The sequence below is a fragment of the Ambystoma mexicanum genome, chromosome 10 (genome assembly GCF_040938575.1).
Source record: "Ambystoma mexicanum isolate Mex_15411 chromosome 10, UKY_AmexF1_1, whole genome shotgun sequence".
Lineage (NCBI taxonomy): Eukaryota > Metazoa > Chordata > Amphibia > Caudata > Ambystomatidae > Ambystoma > Ambystoma mexicanum.
The window spans coordinates 726,161,292-726,182,483 of NC_090932.1; the positions used below are offsets into that span (position 1 = coordinate 726,161,292).

A 21,192-nucleotide genomic window follows, 5' to 3' on the forward strand; every position below is an offset into this window, starting at 1 on the left:
TTTTTATCATAAGTTAGGGTAGCAGATAAACCAGTGATGTATCCGTTCAATAATATGGGAGGCAATATGCATCCTTGTTTTAGGCCCACAATCATGGGTATGGGATAGGGCTGTACCGAATAGCATATTTAGTATTAGGCCGAATGCCGAATAGTTTGTCAACTATTCGGCCGAAGCCGAATATAAAGCCAAATAGTTGCTTTATTTAATAAATCATGTTCCAAACTTCAAAAAACACACTTATTAAAAAAACAAATAAAACACCATTTTAAATGCATTCTATGCTTTTATTTCTCTTCATTATAATTAATGTTGCATCTTTATTTAAAGTATAAAAGTCAGAAATAAAGCAGATTTGACCACAATGACGGGACCAAATCTACAGATGATTGTTGGATATTCAGTGTCAGCTAAAGTAGGAGGCTTCACAAATACAAAAGGACAGCCTTTGTGAATCCGATGCATTGTATTCTCTATCCAGTTGCAAAGTCGATGTGGTCAAGTTTCGAAAACTTCTTTGCAGATCACATAGAAATGTATAAAATGGTTCATGTCGGCTCATGCAGGACATAAGTCAAGAGGAAATCTGAAATGCATGAACTCCATCTCACAACTATTCACCCCACCCAAACAAATGCTGCTCATTTTTCACTTATCGCAGTCACTCTTTCTCGCCAATACACAAACAAATGCAACTTATAATTTCCTGATAAAATATCAGATAATGTTAAACTCAGGACTCAAGTCCTCAAAAAAAGAAAAGGGGGGACTATGACGTATACAATGGGAAGTGAGATGACAGGAACTGAAAGTATCTATGTACATTTCTTTCAGTTTGTGTGTTTCCAACTGAAAAAAGTGCACATTGCATATAAACATTCGCCAAACGAAAAGATGTTCCTGTATTGTTGCAGGGTAGGTATAAAAAATGAGCACTTTTTGTCTAAGAATCTGTAAACAAAACATGCCCTAAAGAGCAGATTACAATATAATATATTTTTCAGCTGTGTGATAGCAATTTGTCTGGTCTAACTCTATTCAGTTTTGCAAACTGAAGTCTATATTTGCCTTTCTGAGTTCATGTTGCATTGTATTCAAATGAGAATGTCAAAGAATTCGTCAAGAGCCAAATAGCAAGAAACTATTTGGCCGTAGCCGAATAGCTTTTTTTCAGCTGGAATTCGGCCGAATACTTACTCGAAGCCGAAGTTCGGTACACCCCTAGTATGGGAGCACTGAGGTGCCTATTTTGTGAGAACCTGACTTTTAACTGTGGTATTGGTGTACACAGCCACAATCATGTTCAGTAATCCAATGGTTATCCCCCAACACATTAGTTTCTGCCATCATACCTTTTTACATCTTTTTACTGTATCAAATACAGAACTAAAGTGTACAAAGGCAAGATACAGTATTTGTTGTCTGGTGGGCCATGCTTGTTTGATGGTTTGAGTAAGGGCAAATATGCTCTCTATTGTACCAGTCCCCTGCAGAATCCAGTCTGGTTGAGGTATAAGAGATGTTTTTCTCATGTAGCCAATCATTTAGTTGTTTTAATAATAGGCGGGCAAATATGTTGTCTGGGACATCTATCACAGCCAATATTCTATAACTCTTAGGATCCATCCTTGGGCCTCGATTACATATAGGGACTGCAGCCAAACAATGGAACAGCCTGCCAAACACACTTAGAGCGGTAGAATAGTAGTGGACATTCCGTAAAGCACTCACAACTTGGTTGTTCAACTAATACACCTGCCCTTTCACCCTCCCCTCCTTCCACCTCACCTGCGCAGATAGTCTTTCACTACCTCTGGCCCCTGATCCCTACGCTCCTCCTCCCACACCTGCCCCTTCGTACCCCACCCGCTGCTAAACTGCCAACTTAACTGATGGATGTGATTTACTGTGTTCAAAGCGCAAATGTACTTCATATGTTTTGTACACCCCTCCGACCCTAGGCCTAACAGTCAAATATACCTGGTACCCTGTAACCGCGCTGAGATGCCTCTGGGTTTTGTGCGCGTTATAAATGTAAAAATAAATAAAATAAATACTATAGTGCTTTCGGTCCAACTTTTTGGTAGTGTTCCAGTAATGCTAAAGGCTAAAAATAAGTGCAATAGTAAGTAGACCCATATATTCAGACTCTTCTTTAATAAAGCATTACAGAGCCCTCAGGACCTGCGGCTCGTGAGTAATTAATAGATTTAATAATATGATAGATGTTCTTATATTAATGCCCAAATCTCCATTTATGTTGATCAAGCAAATTGCTCACCACCATGTCAGATTTTACATCAATGGTCATCGCAATAAATTCTTCCAATGTCGTTTTCGTGGCTCCCACATATAGTAATGGGTTGTTCTTAGAGCCATTGACTAATTTCTTGAACGCGCAGGAATCATTAGCTATAAAATGTTGCACCAGGTGTCCCCCGTGTTCAATTTTGCACTGTCATACATGGCCTCTGGTCCATTTACAATATGTTATTTTACATTTCAAAATTACAATTGCCAAGTCCATAGCTTAAATAGTGCAACATAGTTTAAGTATGTCTTTTCGCAATGTTCCCTTTGCCATGTGCACATGTGGATCCAATTAGTGCATATACGATTTATGTTGTGTTATCATACATTTGCTCTCCCTCAAATATTTGTTGGCCATAATAGATGAGATGTTAATAGCAAGCTCTGATTGTTATTAAGGTATTAGCTGAGTCATAGTCTAGCATTACATTGGCCATGTTATAAGGCATCCCGTATTGTCAATTATCCTTGATGTGGACTAACCTTCCAATGTCTCCATAAAAGTTAAGGATGGTTAAAAAGCTGGGCCCTAACCTCTCCACTACACTATTTGCTTTATTCAAATTGGGTGCAGTCCAACAAATACGATTTGATCCAGCATTCAGGTCAACCGTGCCAGTATCATGCAGTGGGAGATGTGGTACATCCAATTCAATATTAATGTCCAGGGGAAGATGGTAATTTTGTTCAGCGCGAAAGTACTTCCATATCTGCAATATATGGAAAGAAATGATAGTGAGCGTAGATATAATCAATAGTGGAGGCGCTATTATATGAAGTTCTATTGTAACGTCCAGATAGTCTCCTGGAACTCCCCCATTTAGCATGAATAATCCATGAGAGTTGAGTAGGGTTGTCCATGTTAATCCCTTATGATTGGTAGCAGAATGTCTTAGTATAGGGAACACTGAGGGCAAATGAGGGATTATATGGTATTATTCCCTATGTACTGATCCCCTGGGATCTTTGCATTAAAAGATCCCATGGGAATATTTGGAAATTGTGCGTTTCTAATATGTCAGTAATCACATTTAGAATACGTTTGTGTTCCCTGATATCTGGTGGGCCATAGATGTTAATGACCCGTAGGGTTTGTGAGTGGCCTTCAGGCCCATTCCCTTTGAGTATGCCCACCAGTACTAAATTAGTCGGCACCTCTAGTTTTTTTCTGGCTGGTGGCAGTTGTGATGCTAATTAAAAGGCCCCCTTAAGATCTAACCTTACTGCCTTGTGTAGCTATTGCATGTATAGTACATGTACCATTGATTGTGATTCATTCAATCATCCATGTTTATTATTATTATTATTATTTATTCTTATATGGCTGTAAAGACTGGTAGGGGGTGTCTGTACTTCCGCTCTCTATATGGTAGAGGAGAGGCACAGCGGACCCCAGCCAAGGTTCTCTATATGGTAGCAATGGACGAGCAATCAAGGCCTAGCTTCTCAGGAGGTGATGCAGGCTGGTTCTTAAGTACAGTGTAGTCCCTGAACCCCCACAAAGGAATGTCCACACACTGTATTACTGAAAACACAGTCTTTATATAATTAATATTCAAAGGTATGTACACGATCACAATAACACACTTTGTACTCGCAAGTCAATAATGATAAATATACACAATTCTAAAGTGGTACCACCAATGTTATCAAATCTCGTTAAAGTGCATCAACTGTTCAGTTAAAATGTCACACAGATTAATAATGAGGAAACCAGCAATAGAGATAGGCAGGAACGTAAGATGGTTGAAACAATAGGTTGAATACTGACCCCTACCCCTAGGCACAGTTCTGTGTGGAGATCTCCCCACCTGGGCAACCTGTAGATAAAGATATATTGCACAAGCCCAGTCCATATAATGTTCGATAGTCTTACTTCTTCTTATTAAGGTGTTACCCCGCCAATGTACCTGGCGGAGTAGAATTCTCCGACGATGCGCCGACCAATCCTTCTTGAGTGCCTCCCTTTCAGGCGGGAGCGGCGGATCGTCGAGAGGTGTCGGGGAACTTGGCGTTCGGTGTCGGGAATCGACGGCCCTTCTTGAGTGCACTCCCTTTAAGGCGGGAGGCACGGGTCGTCGAACGTCGGACGGTGAACAGGGTGAACTACGGCAGGGAAGTGACAGCTTCGCTCCTAGCGGTGCTCGTCGACAACAGAGCGTTGGCGTCCTGCAAGGAGGAGGCGTGCGGGGCACCTCGGTGACAATAGTTCTGGACCTCAAAGAGATGATGAAGAACTGTGGCCCAGCAAGGGCGTCGAGTCGTCGGCGTCTCTGTGGTCTTTAGGTGGCGGGAAACCCACCGGTGGATGCTCCTCGGCGCGTCGACGGTCGGGCCTTCTCCAGCGGGTGACGATGCAGACAAGAGCGTCCAATGATCAATGGAAGTTCTTAGGCAAACGGGAGCATGGCGGCTGCGGTCGGCGGTCGTCGACAGTGGCGGACAACAGTCCGAGTGCTTCTCCTTGGAGTTCCGCAGCAGTCCCCGTATCGGGTCAGCAGCCTTTCGAAGGTCTGTCTACCAGGGAGCATTGGCAAAGGTCAGCTGTGCACGATGGTCCCTCGTAGCTCGGGAAGAGGGTGCCTTACCAGGTCCTCTCTGGGTCAGTCCTTGAAAACACAGCAGCTTTTAGATTGTGAAGGGGAGCCACGGCACTTCTTCTCGTCCAGCAGGGTTTCAAGGTCAAGCGTCAGTTACTCCAGTTACTCGTCGTAGTGGACTTCAGCTTCTGAACACGATTCCTAGCAGTGAGAGGTCCCCAGATATACTGTTGATCTCCCATTCATTCCGCTGGGTCACACTCAAGCATCCAATCATGACTACGGGCATTCATGCAGGCAGGCAGCCAATCAGGCACATAAGGTATTCAGGCCATTCAGTTCTCTCCAGACACTCACAACAAGTTATGTGTATTGGGAGAAGTACCGAGCCATTCAACACTCCAAGCTGCATTCATACTGGTTTCGGGCAGGGTTGTCTCAGTCATTGTGTCAAACACGAGATACTAGACACCCACAACACAGAATGCATATTCGTCACAGACTCTATTCACCCAGGTCCCACCCACAGGAGGTACCCACAACATACATCACCGGGAAGGCTCCAGCTAGTCTGGCTGGGCCTTCATAACAACACCATATATGGCACTTCCACCCAACAGTCAGTCAGGGGGAAGGGACAGAGTTAGGGCTTCCCAGGACTTTGGGAAAACAAGGTAATGGGTAATAGAAAGCAAGAGGCCACAGGGGCCATCTTGTTTTCCATCAGGAATCAACTGATCCCAATGGCAGGGCCGGGGTATCCCAAAATGGAGGATACTCTGCGCACCTGTCGATTTCAGCATGGAGCTGCCACCAGCCCATACCCTGCTCTGCGGGCCACCCACAGGTGCCCAAAAACATACACTAGGGGCACAGGGTTATACCCTCACCCATGGGTGCCATAAGGGTATCCCACGGGTCCGTTCACCAAACCAAAAGAAAGAGCTGCACCTCCAGGAGTCCCACATGAACTCCTGCATGGAAAACACGGCAGAACACACGATAAAAAGCAGTAAAGGACAAGGATACGGAGGCCCTGTCCTCCGATGCATTTCCATCATCACAATGGCACCAAACGCTCGTAGGCCTCAGGGCGCACTTTCAACATTAAAAAACATACAATTAAAAAAGAGGCAGAGTCAAGGATCCGGAGGGGGGGGGGCTGCAAGGTCAAAGCTAATTTAACCTGGTTTAAGGTTAAACAGGTACATTTTCATCACTCAGTTCTGCATCCAAGTGGACACGCACGGTCTTGACCCAACTGATCACCATGATCTTATTGTCGGCGATGGTAAAGCTTTCATAAGCTGCGTCCAGTTTGTTAAGCTACGGCCTGGTAGCTACAATCAGGAGCTCCGTTTTGTCGTTAAGTGTGAGGGAGTTTGAAACCATCCATTGCTGGATTGCAGCATATACCCCATTCTGAGTCTCCATGTCTTGATCATAGTTGCCAGATAACTGAAGCACCACCTGGGTGTCGTCAGCATAGTTAGTATAACAGACCCCCAGGCAAGTCCAGGGGATCAAGCAGAGGCCTAATATAGATGTTAAAGAGGGATGGTGATATTCATGATCCCTGTGGTACTCCAGCATTGATGATGTTAGGACAAAATTGTGCATTCTCCACTGACACTCTCGAGACTCGGGGGCCAGAAAAGAGGTAATCCTGTCTGATGCCTTGTCAGAGCAGCCAGCCAAACCTTTCAACCTGTCGACAAGAATAGCACAGTCAACAAGGTCGAAGGCTGCGGAGAGGTCTAATACCATGAGCAGCGCAGGTTGCCCTTTTTCCACTATACCTATAAGGTCGGTTTTGAGACCAGGAGGGCTGTTTATGTCCCATGACTTGCTCTAAAACCCAGATTGGGCGGTGCCTAAGATCTTCTTATTCTTTACAAAGTCCTGAAGTTGTAGATAGGCCACCCTATCAGGATCTTGAGCAGGAATGGGGCATTAGTTATAGGTCGGTAGTTTTTGGCCATAGTGAGATCAAGGGTGCTTTTTTTCAATAACGGTGTAACTCAGACCTCATTAAGTGTAGCTGGGACTTTACCCTCACTAAAGGACAGGCTGACCCTAATGGTAATCCACGGGATCAGCACATCTAAGGACCGTTAAAGAATATTAGCAGGGCAGATGCCTCCCGTGCATGATGTTGGTTTCAGATTACCAACTATTTTAGATAGCTCAGCTTCAGAACACTGGCTGAAATGAAATTTAGATGTCAAAGGATTAGCAGTGGAAATAACAGAGGTCAACATGTCTTTAGGCACAGCCTTAAGATTGAGTTGCTGTGTAAGAATAGTTTTTTGGTGACCAAGGATCTTATCAGAAAATTCCTTCTGTATTGCCTGACACCAACCTTGTACGATGTTATGGTTATCTGTGTTTTTACCCTCAAATTCCTTCAGGATTTTAAATAATTCACTAAAGCTAGATTTAGCCCTGCTTATTCTGATGTTATAATGTTTGAATTTGGCTTCCATAATGGCATTCTTGAATTTTTTCACAGAGGCTTTTATAGTTGGTTAAGGCTTGTGCAGAGGGATTTCTGCGCCATTTTTTCTCTAGTTCTATTTTTTTTCTCATCTGGAGAACAATATCGTCAAACAAGCTGTTTATTTATTTATTGAGTTATTCATTTATTTATGTATTGAGCATTTGTTAGATGCCTTTAGGGTCTCCGGCTTAATCTTTTTCATATTTTTTCTGGTGCCAAAACCTCTATAGAGGATGATATGACAGATGAAAGATGATATGTCAAGACAGTAACATTCTCCAGAGAGTCAAGAGGAAGTAGTTTAGATTTCAAGAGCACTGATAATCTGGACTGAGTCACTTTCTTGAAGTTCCGGCTCTTTTTAACAGTTCTGGGCTGTTTTTCTAGGTGAGCTGGCGCCTCATGGAAGCAAGCTGTAAAATTGACCATATAATAGTCATAACAAGAGCATATGGAGATAGAGGGATTCCTAATAATCAGTTGGTGAGTGAGCAGCCAGGCAATATTGTGCCCATCCCTGTGGGTTAGTTCTTTAACCCATTGGATGTAGCTGATGGCATCCAAGGCTGCAAGTCATGATGTGGCTGATTTATCTTGTTTGTCTTGTGCCCAGTAATTAAAGTCCCCTAAAATAATTATGGGTGACTTAGATGTAGTCATAGCATTACGAAGGGTAATTGTTCCTCAACTGAGGGCATATCCTTTGGGGGTCTGTAAATAGAATACTCACAGATACATTAGGGTCTATTTTCATTTTTATAAGCAGACTCTCGCAACCTTCTGGGCTGGCATGTTCAACTACATGAGAGTCCACGTGATCCCTGATCACCCGCCTTTGGTCCACTCGGTCAGCTCTAAGGATTTTATATGGCAGCTAATGAAGCGCCATATTGGCAGTATCATTCAGCCATGTCTCTATGATGGCCATTATGTCTAGATTAGATATAGTGAGATTATCTTCCACCTCTGATCCGTGTTGTCCAACAGAGCATGTATTTAAGAGTGACATGTTGAGAAATGAGGCCTGAGGGGGTGCCATATTGATATCTGTGTTGACAAGCTGTGAGTTATTGGTATCTATACTGATGAAGGTGGGAGAAACCTTAGATAAGTCACAAGTCATGGCATTCAATTGTGGTATTTCTTCCATATTTAAGCTCCTTGAAGGTAAAGAAATCATAGTTTCCATAATCCTTATTTTGTCTGCCTGTGTATGTATAGTATTAGTAATAATAGATTAAATTTCTTTAGTACATATCGATGGGATAGATGCTGGAATAGTAGAGGGAAAATTAACAAAAGAATGATAGCGTGCTATAATATTTTTTTGTTTTTGGCGATATCATGAAGTATAATGGCCTTAGGACTGGAGAGTTCATCGAACAGAAGGCTCAAATGTGCCATAATGGGAAGATAAACTAAAGAGACTTACCAGATAAATTAATTAAGAAATGTGTGGGGTTTTCAAGAGACGCAGAGGAGACTCTCTGCCCTGCACTCATAGGAACAAATGGGCGCCTTCCCAATGTGCCTGCGCTGACACCCCGCTTAGGGCCCTGGAGGCTGCTGGGAAATCTAGTCTAAGAGTACTTCGGCGCAGACAAACAAAAAAAGCTATTTACAGTGTTACAGTTGTAAAATGTGCAAGGCCAAAGGTGTAGTAAGCATAGGGACTATCTCCTTACTGCTCTCACAATACTCAAATGCATATTCTGGAATATAAACAATATGCTCAAATTCAAAGTCCCTAAAATCAAGTGCAAGTATCAATTTTAGTGAATATCTAGCCAAGTCAAGTTCTTTCAATGCCACACAATTAAAACGGAGTTTCTTAAAATGCGACTAAGCAATAGTGTTCAAATGCTGTGGTTAACCCTTCGTCTTCTTACAAACGATTGTCCTTAAGTATTCCAGGATATTATACTGAAGGCAGGGCTGAGGCCTAATTATCATCCTAGTGTATACGGTCTTAGGGAGCATTCCCAATTGGTGTGATTACGTGCATTTGGTCCCTCTTCCATGTCTTCAAGGAAAGCTTGTCTGTCTAATACCTTGGTCATTGATCCTAACTAAGATGTTCTCTCTTGGATTTGTTATCTCTGTACTATGGACATTCTGGGCATTTCCTTCCTTAACACCTGTTGCTGCAATATCTGATCTATTTTGGCTCAGTGCTTGTTCTTGTCACAGTCCCAGTTTCTAACTCCTTCCACAGGACAATTATAGCCTAATCTCACAAGTTCACAATCATACGTTAACACAAACAATAGATTTGTAAGTGGTCTCTTAGGTGCTAGATATATTAAGATGGTATTTAATAACGAGGTAAGGGTGTTAGGCGTTTTATGTACTTCCTCACATGGTTTTACTAATGAAGTGAGGAGAGGTATGTGACACTGATGTTACCAACAGATTCGTCATCTTGATTAGCCTGTGCACAATCCTCTCTGCTTGCCTCTTTATTAATGGTGGAACTAAATGATATAAAGACCAGTCCCAGGCAAGATACAGTTATGCCAAGGTAAGGTTTATTCATTACATAATAAGTATTAATGATAAAGACCCTAGATATTCCACTCTACCACACAGTGCTTCCAACTAACTCCCACAGAACCCTCCTTGTTTTCTGTGTTTCACTATCTTTGTTTCTCTCACCCTACCATCCCACAGATATAACATTATGAGCAGACAACTGTGACGTGGCCAACAAGCTCTTATCTAATATGCCAGTTTCCAGTTTATGATCACCAAATTCAATGTGTTGCAAGATGTTACATTTCCTGATGTTAGTAGTAAACACAGGGGCAATTGTATCTGTTTATATCTCTATATGGTAACTGCCATTCTGTGCAGCAGTGATTGTTGTCGATTCCTCTATAGTTCTGTGGAAGCTAAACTGCAGTTACTACCATCCATAGTTTCTGTTTGCTTAAGAGATAGGATGAGTATAATTGACTCCATGATTTTACTGCCCAAGCACGCTAGGGAGGAAGTTAATTGGTGCCCCATTTTGCTACTGAATAGTTCTTCTTCAGCTATTTTAGGCGGGAAGAAATGTGTGATTTTTTATGGCAGATGCATCATCATTACTGCCACATTAGGGCATTTTAAAGGGTCAAGTCTATGTTTTCTAAGAGCATGATTATGTGTTTCAGTGGAGGAATAAGCAGCACTTAATAGTGCCGGTTTTACCATATCTATAATGGTACAGTTTGGCGATGTGATCCTCGTAGAAGCTTCTGAGGTGTCCATAAAATCTCTGTTATTTTCCATCCCAACATTCGGCCACCCAACGACACACTTTGCGAGTTTCAGATGCGGTGCACGAGTCACTGGCATGCCGCTTCAGCATGGCAAGCTTACGTTACACGTCCAAGTAAGGCATCTCAAAGGGCAACAAGCCCCACAGGCATCACAGTGAAAGCAAACCGCTAATCTGGTCAGCAGGAACAGGTGAGTAAGTGAACACAAGAAATCCATCACCTACTTTTGTGTTATTCAATAGACTGCTTATTCCATAAAGCCCCTAATGGGGCTTTATGTGGCAAGCAGTCTATTGAATGAAACAAAAGTGGCCCAGCACTTACCAATTAGCACAGTGGATGTGACACTGGCTTGTCACAGACACAGGCTTGGGTTCGAATCCCAGCAGGGCAGTGGGAAACAAAAAAAAAAAAAAAGTGGATTTCATGGTCGAGCAGAGGGAGCCCCGGCAGTGCCCTGGTTCATTGAAGTTTTGGGAGACTGGTGAGGCTGAGCCCCAGCCCACTTAAAGCCCTGGTAGTGGGAATCCCATATCCCTCTTCTTTCACCTTCTCACCACCTTAGCTCACCTAATTGGTTTCTTAACCTTTAACCCTCCCAGCAACTCCAATATGTTTTTAGATTGATCTTATTGACAATGGTTCTTATCAAAAGATGTTTTCACAGGTTCACCTGGTTTGTGGGTGTGGGATACGCGGACCAAGCATTTCAGACACTGTTTGGAGGCAAGTGTGGGTTAAGCAAATGTTGCCTTTATTGAGAATCGAAGCAGAGAAAGTGCAGCAGAGTAAACATTTAACTTGGTTGTAACATACGTTGGTGGAAATGCAATAACAGTGAGGAGTAGAGACCAGGTTCACAATGGAAGATCTCCAGGTGAAAGCCCCACAGTTGATTTGGTGGGATGGGCATGAGGTTTTCCGTTCTAAAGACAGAACATCACATTTAAATGTTTCATTTAGCAAGGAGTTGCAATGGATGCCCCCAGTTGTTTCGCAATATGTGAGTGGTGTTTGCGATGCATCAGCGGAACTCTTCTGAGAAAATTAGATTGCATCTGAATGCTGCATTGGCTCCCAGCCTGTTAGTTTACATCTCTGACAAGAGCATATGATGAACAAGCTTCCTACCCCAAGGCACTTTGAAGAATTCTATAGGACATGTTTACCTCAATCACTAATACCATGTTCTGTGAACTTTGGAAATACATCATTGCTGCAACTGAAGTCAAAGGTCGATATAGTATGCACGTGGTTAAATTAGAGCACTCATATCCGCTGCTTATTTCCTTTCTGGATACCTTTGGTTTCCCATGTAAAATAAACGCAAACAGTATAAGTGATTTTATTTGGAATTGTTTGTCATTATTATTATTATGAGGAGTCTAAGAACTGGTGAAAAGAATCTGCTGAAGTGACATTACAGGGGGGGGGGCAGAGTCAGGTGACATCTGTTCTAAGACGTTACATGGCAAAGGTACAAGTGATGCAAGGCCTGGTTGGCGAGTGCAAATCCCATCTTTCTTACTGGCACACATTGTGATCTTGGCAAATCCACTGATCTCTTGGCAGCTACAAAAGTGCATATTAGGTCAGAGTAGTTGTTCTTAAATTCAAGACCCTTTATCCAAATATTTGCTTGCGCCTGCGTTTCTCTATAATTACCTTCACAGGTTTTGAAAGGCGCTATGCATGAGTACTTCACATATATTTTGAAAGCAAAGCAAGCAGTATTGAACGGAGCTAATTATCTGAGCACGTGAGTCACATCTGCCCATCCACTCACAGCCCAAACACTTTGATATCCACAGACGCCTTAAGCAAGGAGTTCCCTGCTTTGACAAAGTCAGTCAGATTGGGACCTGCAAAAATACAAAAGAACAATTAGATGGAGAACCATGAAGACATGGGTTACAGGATGAGGCAGGATACAATTATGAGCTGTTTAACTGTGCCCCAATGCCCTTGTCCTGTAATGGGGTAGTGTACCCGCTCATGCTCCATTGCTAGTCTTACCTGCCTTGGCCTTGACCCAGGTCAATGCTTTCGCTTCCAGTAACTCCCACTCATCCCTACGGTCAGCGCTAGTGCTGTGCAGCCAGATCAGAGCCAGAACGGTTGCCCACACTGCCGAGTCAACATCCTAAGGAGAAAGAGAACGATTAGAAAAAACAACAATGCTATGCCAAATAAGAACTTGAACAACGACAGATATTCTAATACACACAGAGACTGGGCGTACAGCAGGACAGGTGGTATGAGAAGGAAACTGGACAGCTCTTATGTACAGTCTATTAGAAACCAATAGTCTGTTTTAGCATGTAACCTGAATAAACTGTTATTTCTAACGGTCAACTGCAATTTCCGCCAGGAAGAGGCAATCAGAAAGGCAGACAAACCAAGTGGGTCTCCATCTAACCATACAGCTGCATTCAAGATATAAATGTTCCCTCTTTCCTGGACCATAATATTTTAACCCAAGAAGGGTATGGTAATTAAAATATGCATTTTGTAAGTGTACTACAGAAAGGAAAAGACAGATACTGTGAATCAACTCATTGGAAACGGTGATGTGCTGAATCCCTAAAAAGTGGAGGAAAAAGGGAAACTAAAGCGATGTCAGAAAAACACTTTTCCTTCCTGTTTGGTGCACCATTATTTATACCGACAGAGGAGGGACCAGTTTTGCTAGAAGTGTGTGTCACAACCAAATACTGGATAAGCGTTCCTCTACGTGTCAACCAGTTTCTGCATGAAAATTGCTTTCTTCAGGACATATGATTCCGTTGCTCCACCTTCCATTAATTGGAGCCTCATCAATGTTCATCTCCCAAATTATATAAATCAGGAGACATAGCCCAGATTCAAAGCATAGCATTTGTATCATTGATTGGTCGACTAGCAATGTACTGCTGTAGTGTTTGCTTTTATGGACTTTGATATATAAAGTGCACCAGTACAGACAAATAATAAAGTTATGGTGTGCCCACAAAACTAACTGTTTACTTAGAGACCAGAATAAAGATTAAAATAATTGCCCAGAACTGTATGATACACTTGCAATAAGAACATGAAACCGGTCATGCCTGACATGGTGGTGGACTGACAATCCTTGGAGAAATGTAAAGGCAGGAAGTCAATCATCCATTTGTCCAATATAAACGTGGAAGAGGGCAAATCTCACTTCTAGCTGGGTATTGTGGACAGAAAAACGTGGAGGCAAGTCAGAATGCTTTTTTTGGGTGAACTGGGCCTCTCGCTGTGGCCACTGCTCTGTCTCTCCCTCTCTGAGAGTGTCTTGTGAGATACAAAGGCTTCTGTAAGCACTGTACGGATTGTTTGTGGTGAATCATCTCGGGTCCTGGCTGTATAGTTATCCTGCTTAATTGTAGTTAATGTGTGCATGAAACAGTTGGGGATGTTAAATGTCCCATCTAAGTGTCTGGACTAATCCTTGTGCCGTATTCCATATGCATTCCACAATGTTATTGGTGCATGTTTCACAACTGTCATCCTTGCCACCCCTCACTTAGACTAAATCCAAAAAAGGTCTTATTGTGGAATAGGCTGTCATTTACCATTTGGCCACTATCTTCAAACCATGCCTCTGGTAATAACACTCTATATTGTCAAGGAATGTGCTTGTCCTTTGACCATACCGGCTGAGGTTGCCATTGTGTGTCCTATGTGATGAATCCTGCGGAATCCTCACAAACAACCTAACTAAGGTCTACTCCCAGGTGGCCTGGTAAAGGCCGCCAATACCTGATCCTAACCCTCAAGGTGGTATTAGCCAGGAGGATCACTTGGGAGGAGAAGAGCCCCAGAGGAGTGAGAGGATTCCTTTGGGTGGGACGCAGTATTTTTCTTCCTCAGAGGAAGAGATGTCAGTGATGCCAGAATATATAATGGCTTGTTGTCAAAGTGAGGTTTTCTTTTCTAAACCATACTGGGGATTGCGAAACTGGTCCTAATCAATCATTTATCAGGCATAGAGCTTTCCCTCATAAAGTTGCCCACACCTCTAAAGGTAAAATATCTTGTAGTCAACAAGACGAAGTTAAGTGTGGACATCGGAATAACATCTTAAATTCTGATAATGTTAATACTCCTTTGATTTCAAAACAATCATTGACTCCTTTTAAATCTCCTCCTGGAAACATGATTGATAATGGAAGTGAATTAAATCCACTTAATCATAAGGGGCAGAAAGAATAAGCTAATTGTAAAATTGGGGACTTCCAAGTCCCACAATATCCAAAGTACTCGGATAAGGAAGAGTGATTTGAAGGTATAAGACTGCAAGGTGCAGTCTAATGACTGTGTAATGACCCACACCTCAGAGGGATTTGTGGATATTAAATCCCCGCTAAGGTGCAGGGCATAGGAAGTAGCAGCGGGAGAAGCAGAAGGTGGAGTAACTGTCGACACTTCACCTTGCAGTGGCAGAAGAAGTTGCAGGAAGGTCAAGACGCTGAGGCCACCACTGCGTGTGAGGCAGATGCCAGCTTTGTGAGGGTTTCTGCCCTTTCAAGACCTTGTGTGCAGAAGTTGCGCAGTGGGAAGCATTGTAGCAGAGATATTCCCCCCTGAGGACCTTGTATGCAGAGTTTGTGTGGTGGGAAGTGTTTATTTTGAAAGCTTTTCCCCAAGAAACGTGTACTCTGGTGGCAGGCGAGCCCTGGAGGGCTCGAAGAGTGAGGAAGGCTCCTCTCCCGACCAACATGGGCCCTGGGAATCAGAAAGCAGTATCCTACCTTGTAACAAGAAGCAGAAGAAGCAGAAAACACAAAGGCAGCGGAGCGAGCAGATGCGTATGCAGCACCTAGTGAGTTCACTAGTTGTATGTGATCCCGGAACGCTCCGTAATTGCCCGCTAGCCTGTGTTAAAACATTTGAATACCAAACTAATGTAAACAAGCAGATTGCAACAGAAACCACCATTGACAAAGCCATGACAAGGCAATATTAAAAGACCTTAACAACAACCAATATTGACAAATCCTGAAGAGGGCAAATAAGAAGCAGACCAATTGAAAACCCTACTGACACACTGAAGAAGAGGCAATCATTATTAAAGATCCAAACAAACATTGTCCAAGCCAAAGAAGAGCATGTGTGATAAAAAGACATTATCAGCATTTGGTTAATGTAGGAGTGAGAGTGAAAAAAAAGGTCAGACCGTACAAAAAGTCAGAAAAATGCTACCACCAAAGGTTCAAACACCAAAAGTTTGAACCTTGGTGGTAGCATTGTAGGTAAGTATATAAAAAAAAAGACTGCAGGTGCTGTGGGGGTGTCCCCCGCAACACCCTGCTCACTATACTGTGTGGTATAGTGAGCGGGGCGTTGCGAGGCCCCCCCGCAGCACACCCGAAAAGAAAAAAAAAATGGGGGCTGCGTGGGTGTCCCCCGCAACATCCCGCTCACTATACGTTAGAGTTTAGTGAGCGGGGGTTGCAACTCCCGAAAAAAAGGACCCTGCGTTGCCAGTTCCCGATCATGGAAGTGAAAGGGAACAGGCGTTGCAGGGACACAGCCAGGAGAAAAGGTAAGAAGGGTTTGTTTATGTTGGGAGTGTGGGTGGGGGTGTGTTGAGGGTGTGGGTGGGGGGTGTGTTGTGGGTGTGGGTGGGGTTGTGGGTATGTAGGGGTTTTGAACGTGTGTTTGCATGGGAAATGTACAAACCTTTTGGTGCTTCGTACATTTCACATGCAAATCTTCCGGCCACAGGAAAATCAGCCGCGGTCGGATCACGTAGATCCGAACAAATATTATGTTTTATCATTAATTTCTGCATGGACCCTGGATACAAGGAAAACCCTACTCTCAATAATCTGTGGGAATATTTCTCGGTGTCCTCTTGTTTTATATTTCATGAGGTTAGGTGTAACTTTCAAATCAATATTCACAGTGACGATGACTGGCTCAATAATGTCAGGCTCATTACCTGAGTAGCACTGTGTGGATCAAAGTTGTTCAACTACTCATTGCATTTAGAGATTGTCTTGGTCTCAGTGTTAATACAAAAGATGTTGCAGTGCAGGGCAACCTGGCACTTGGATGGCAAAGCCTTCTAGGCTCTGTTTCGCTCATGCAAAGGGAGGGCCATGATGATGAATTCCCCAAGGCTTTGGGTGCATGTTAGGACTCACTGCCAAGATGTACACTGCTTGGAGGAGGAGGTGACCAAGGAAGCCTGAGCAGTAGCCGAAGAATTCTTTCTACTGTTATAACCCTCTGCTGTGTGATGTGTACAGACAGAGGGATCTGCTTGGCGTACGCGCCCCTGGGTAACGTGAGTAGAAGATGTACGCCTACTTCCTGCTAGGTGACGCGTAGGGGAATGCTTCCATCATCGCCATGGCAACATGTACCGTGAAAGAAACGGCAACCTTCTTTGGAGCGAGGAAGACAGAGATGCTTCATTGGATTTCTGTGATGCTGTGAATTTAGAGAATAAGCTTGCAGGGACGTTAGCCAGCCCTCGTGGGTAAATGTGTTGATTCCTGACAGTGCGCTTTGCAGAACTTGATGGGCCCCTCTTCCAATCCTGGGGAGAGCGAAGGAAGTAAATATTCAGATCAAAGAAGAGAATACAGTGATGTAAATCTGCCAAAAATCCTTTTTTTATCTGAGAGAAGAATGATGAACTTCCTCCTTCTATACCTGAACAGTTTTCATTTGAAGCTTTGAAATGTAAAGTCCTTGCACAACACCATTTATATAATTATAGGGATGCCTGCATGAAAGACACCAGGCTCTTATAAAAATGTCATTATCCCGTGGTCACCTTAATTAATACATACTTTCCCTTCCGGCTTTGAGGGGATACATCTGGAAGCTGGTGGCAAGGCCTCAGACAATGTGAACAAAACTGTCAGAAATCACAAGGACTATCCCACTTGAGGGTATGTGGTTTGGATTATGGGAGGCCTACAGGGCCCACATATCCTCACTGAAGGCCAACATGAATCTGAAATTGCTGCAAAGAGCAGATCCCCTTAAACCCAGTGTTGAAGTCCCATGTCGAAGCTAGGGGATGGGACTTGGGAGACCAAGGGGGATATGGACCACCGCGTGCTCTGTGATGTAGGCTAAGATGTAGCACATGAGGGATCCCTCAAGCTATCCAGTTCATCCCTAGCCTTCTGTGCCTACAGCCGCTAGCAGCCGAGTGCGGTCCCCTTCCATTGGATGAGAAAGGTCTTCACACCTGTCAGAGAGGGTTTCCTAATGCTCTCATTCACAAAGAACATACTAGTCCCTGAAGGAAATACCACTGTTGCCATTCATGGGGTGCCTGTTCATTTTACCCAGGAGAGCAGCCATTTGTTCCCTTAAAACACTTAATATGTATGCAAGAGAGAAGGATATACTTGGGGACAACAAAGATTTCAAGCTGTGAACTCTGCATGCTTTTGGGCACAGATTCCTGCTTGACTTACGTTGTGGAATGGTTTCATAAAAGACATTGCACACCAGCACGAATCCCAAACACTGAGGTTTGTGGGAAATGGTGAGCTAGAGGAAAGGTTTGGTTAACACTGCACTTGCACGTAGGACCCTGCAGCTTGCAGAGTGGCCAAGATCACCACAACAGTGAAAAAGAATACAATCTGGCAGACAGAATTAAAGAGCTCCCTTCTTTCTGATCCACACATGGGCCTGCCAGACAAATATTTACAACTAGGAACTTTGTAGTTTAGTGGAGAGGACGCCAATCACAGTACTAGCGCGGCTTAACAATGCAGGTGAGATCCATCCAATCATTGGGAGGACCATGGGTGAGCCTGCCAGACTATAAAAGCAAGAACGGGAGAGAGAAAAGTGTGGAAGTCAGTAGGTGGAGATGAGAGGGCAAGGACAGTTCATTGTTGAGTTTTGAGCAGAAGGGAAGCAGAAAGGACCAGAAATAAGGAGGGAAAATACTAGTGATAGTAAGAGGCGTTTCAAGAAGGAGGGGGAAAGAACATCAGAAAGAGTAAGAGGAGCACATGGACAGGAGGTTGCGAGATGCCACAATGTTGAGGCAATGTGTGTGAAGGAGGAGAGCTTTAAACACCACAAAGGAAGATGACAAGGGATTGAGGCTAAACATGGAGAGAACAATAACACCAGAGGAGGAGGAGGAACGAGAGGGATAGAGGAGGTCAAGGCTAAAGCAATGCGGATAGATGAAGTGGAACGTAAAAGAGAGAAGCCAGGAATAAGGATTTCATGTCTAGAGAAAAGAAAGAGGGAAGAGAGAAGTAGTGACCAAGGAGAGAGGATGTGAAAGAGATGGGTTGACTGATACCTAAGGTCTGAGAGAGACTTGTCGCTTGGTGGTGCATTATTCAACAAGATCATTGGCAGCCTACAAAGAAGTTATGCCTGAAAACCACAGGGCCAACATAATCCTGCAAAGGATCCTTAAGTGTCTCACACTGGGGTCCCATATAGATGACTTTAGGCACTATGGCTGGCAGTGCCAGTTTTGCTGAACAAGTCTAAAATCCTGACAATAACTTTCAATGCCAAACAAGCAGCGAGAGGCACTTCAACCTCAAAAGTTCTGAGTGTGTGTTCAGTATTTCCCACCAAGAAGGTGGAACCTAAATGAGGGTAGAACTGAGCACCACAGTTCTGTAGAGAAGGTATGCATTGATTATATCGAATACAAAACAACGAATGAAAAAATGACAAATGAAAAAACAACTAATACTAAAATAACTAATTCGGGAAAAACTAAAAATGGGGTTGTGAGAGGGAATAGTGGTTTTGGGGCTGGAGGAAAAGTATTATTAAAAAAGGGGGGGCTTTGGGTAGGGAACCCCCCCAAAACAACAAAAAAGAAATTAGTTATTTTTTCATTAGTTATTATTTCATTAGTTATAATTGCATGTAACCGTAGAGAAGCCATTTTGTTTATGTTCCATTATTTTATCATAACATTTTCTCACAAGGTGATGTCTGTTAAACTGAATCCCTTCGTTTTCTGTTTGTTCATTAATAACAATAGAATAGAAACGATAAATCTTGGCTACAAATTATCTGCTGATTACTTGGCCTGTAGCAAGCTTCAATATTATCACTGATCTTAAAGTGATGTAGATAGCCTTTAAGAGAGATAATACTATATTAGTACCCAGGTGGAAAACTGGAATATGATAGCCATCAGGAACCAGGGTTTCTGGTTAATATTCCCCCTAGTAGCCTGACACCTATCGGTATTCCAAAGTTCACCCTGCCGACCCCTACTTTCCCGACTCCCTTGCCTGCTTCCCTCCACTCCCTCTGCTCACCTAGCACCTACCTCTACTTGCTCGTAGCTGCCCCTCGGTCATCTTCCCGGCTCCTTGCAGATGCTCGACAGAATAGGCAGTGTGGTCTGTTCTCCCTTTTCATGTCATGGAGGCAGTGCCACGAGGTACTGCAGGGATGGCAGACAGGTGTTGTACGGTGTCCAGTCAACTCGTCGAAAAGAAACTGGTCGACTGCAATTTGGTCGACGCAATTTGGTCGAAAACCAAATGGTCGAATTTTTTTTTTTATTTATATATTTATTTTTCGGGTTTTCGTTTAGTTAAAAAAGGGGTTTTTAGAGAAAAAAAGGGGTTGGGGGGACCCCCCCCCCCCAAAAAAAGGGTTAAAATAAAAAAAAAAAAAAATTCGACCATTTGGTTTTCGACCAAATTGGTTCGACCATTTGTCTGGTCGACCAATTTTTTTCGACCAAATGTCTGGCAACCGTGTTGTACCCCACACCTGGCTGCCTAGCACCCAGGCGGGTTCTACTAGTGTTACTGGCTATGCCAGCATGCTATAAAGCCTCTTATAGGACACTCAGCGCACCACATGCTCTCTTGCTTCACTCTGGCCCATAAGTCGGCTTGCTGGCCCATACGAGGCAGTATTGGGGAATAACATGTTTGCAGGCCATTGTGAAGCCACTGTTACAAAGCTTAATGTTTCCCTCCCAACATTCCAATTCAATGCTCAGTGTCTTTCTTAGACAACATTTCATAAGGACAATCGTGGTGCTCCATTCTTAGTACCTTCACCAACTGTGTTCTTTTGGTTAAAACCTCTTTTTCGGATCAAACCATATTATAATGGCATTACAGTTATGGGGGAGAGGGTTATACCAGCTGTGCTAGGGAGAATTCTCTCTTTACGCTGAATTTCCTAACCTAGTGAGTCCCCCAGCAGCTTTGCTGGATTTCTAGAGTTTGTTTTTTTCCTCCTGCCAAGAGTGAGACTCTTTTTTTCCCACTCTCGGACATGATTTATGGTGTTCCTTTGACTAGTAATGTGTTTTATGGGCTATTGGGTCCTTTACTCCATAGGGTCTCATGTGTTTTTACTATGTGTGTTACACAGCACCCTCCGTGCAGTAACACAGGGGTGTCATAGTGACACCCCACCATAGACTCCATACCCTGGGACTGACTACTGTCTCCCAGGGCATGTAAAGTCACCATAGGCTTTACTAGTCCCAAATTATTAACAGAAACCAGTACAAACCATCATATTGTGGACATACTGGTCGAGGCAATTCGATTGCCCCGGGGTCTGTTAGTCGAGGGGGCACGTC

The 21,192-nt window shown here is 43.4% G+C and overlaps 1 protein-coding gene across 35 annotated transcripts in view; it reads right to left on the reverse strand.

Moving 5' to 3' along the window:
* Positions 1 to 11,346: 11,346 nt before the first annotated feature.
* The window catches only part of LOC138491680 (von Willebrand factor A domain-containing protein 5A-like), a 925,839-nt gene continuing 915,993 nt past the window's right edge, over positions 11,347 to 21,192 (reverse strand). For all 35 annotated transcript variants that reach the window (XM_069618327.1, XM_069618326.1, XM_069618336.1 and 32 more), the window contains 2 exons: positions 12,630 to 12,756; positions 11,347 to 12,475 (listed from right to left, as the gene is read on the reverse strand). In XM_069618327.1, the coding sequence (XP_069474428.1) occupies positions 12,396 to 12,475; positions 12,630 to 12,756 (207 nt within the window). In that variant the 3' untranslated portion in view covers positions 11,347 to 12,395. The remainder of the gene's footprint in view (positions 12,476 to 12,629; positions 12,757 to 21,192) is intronic.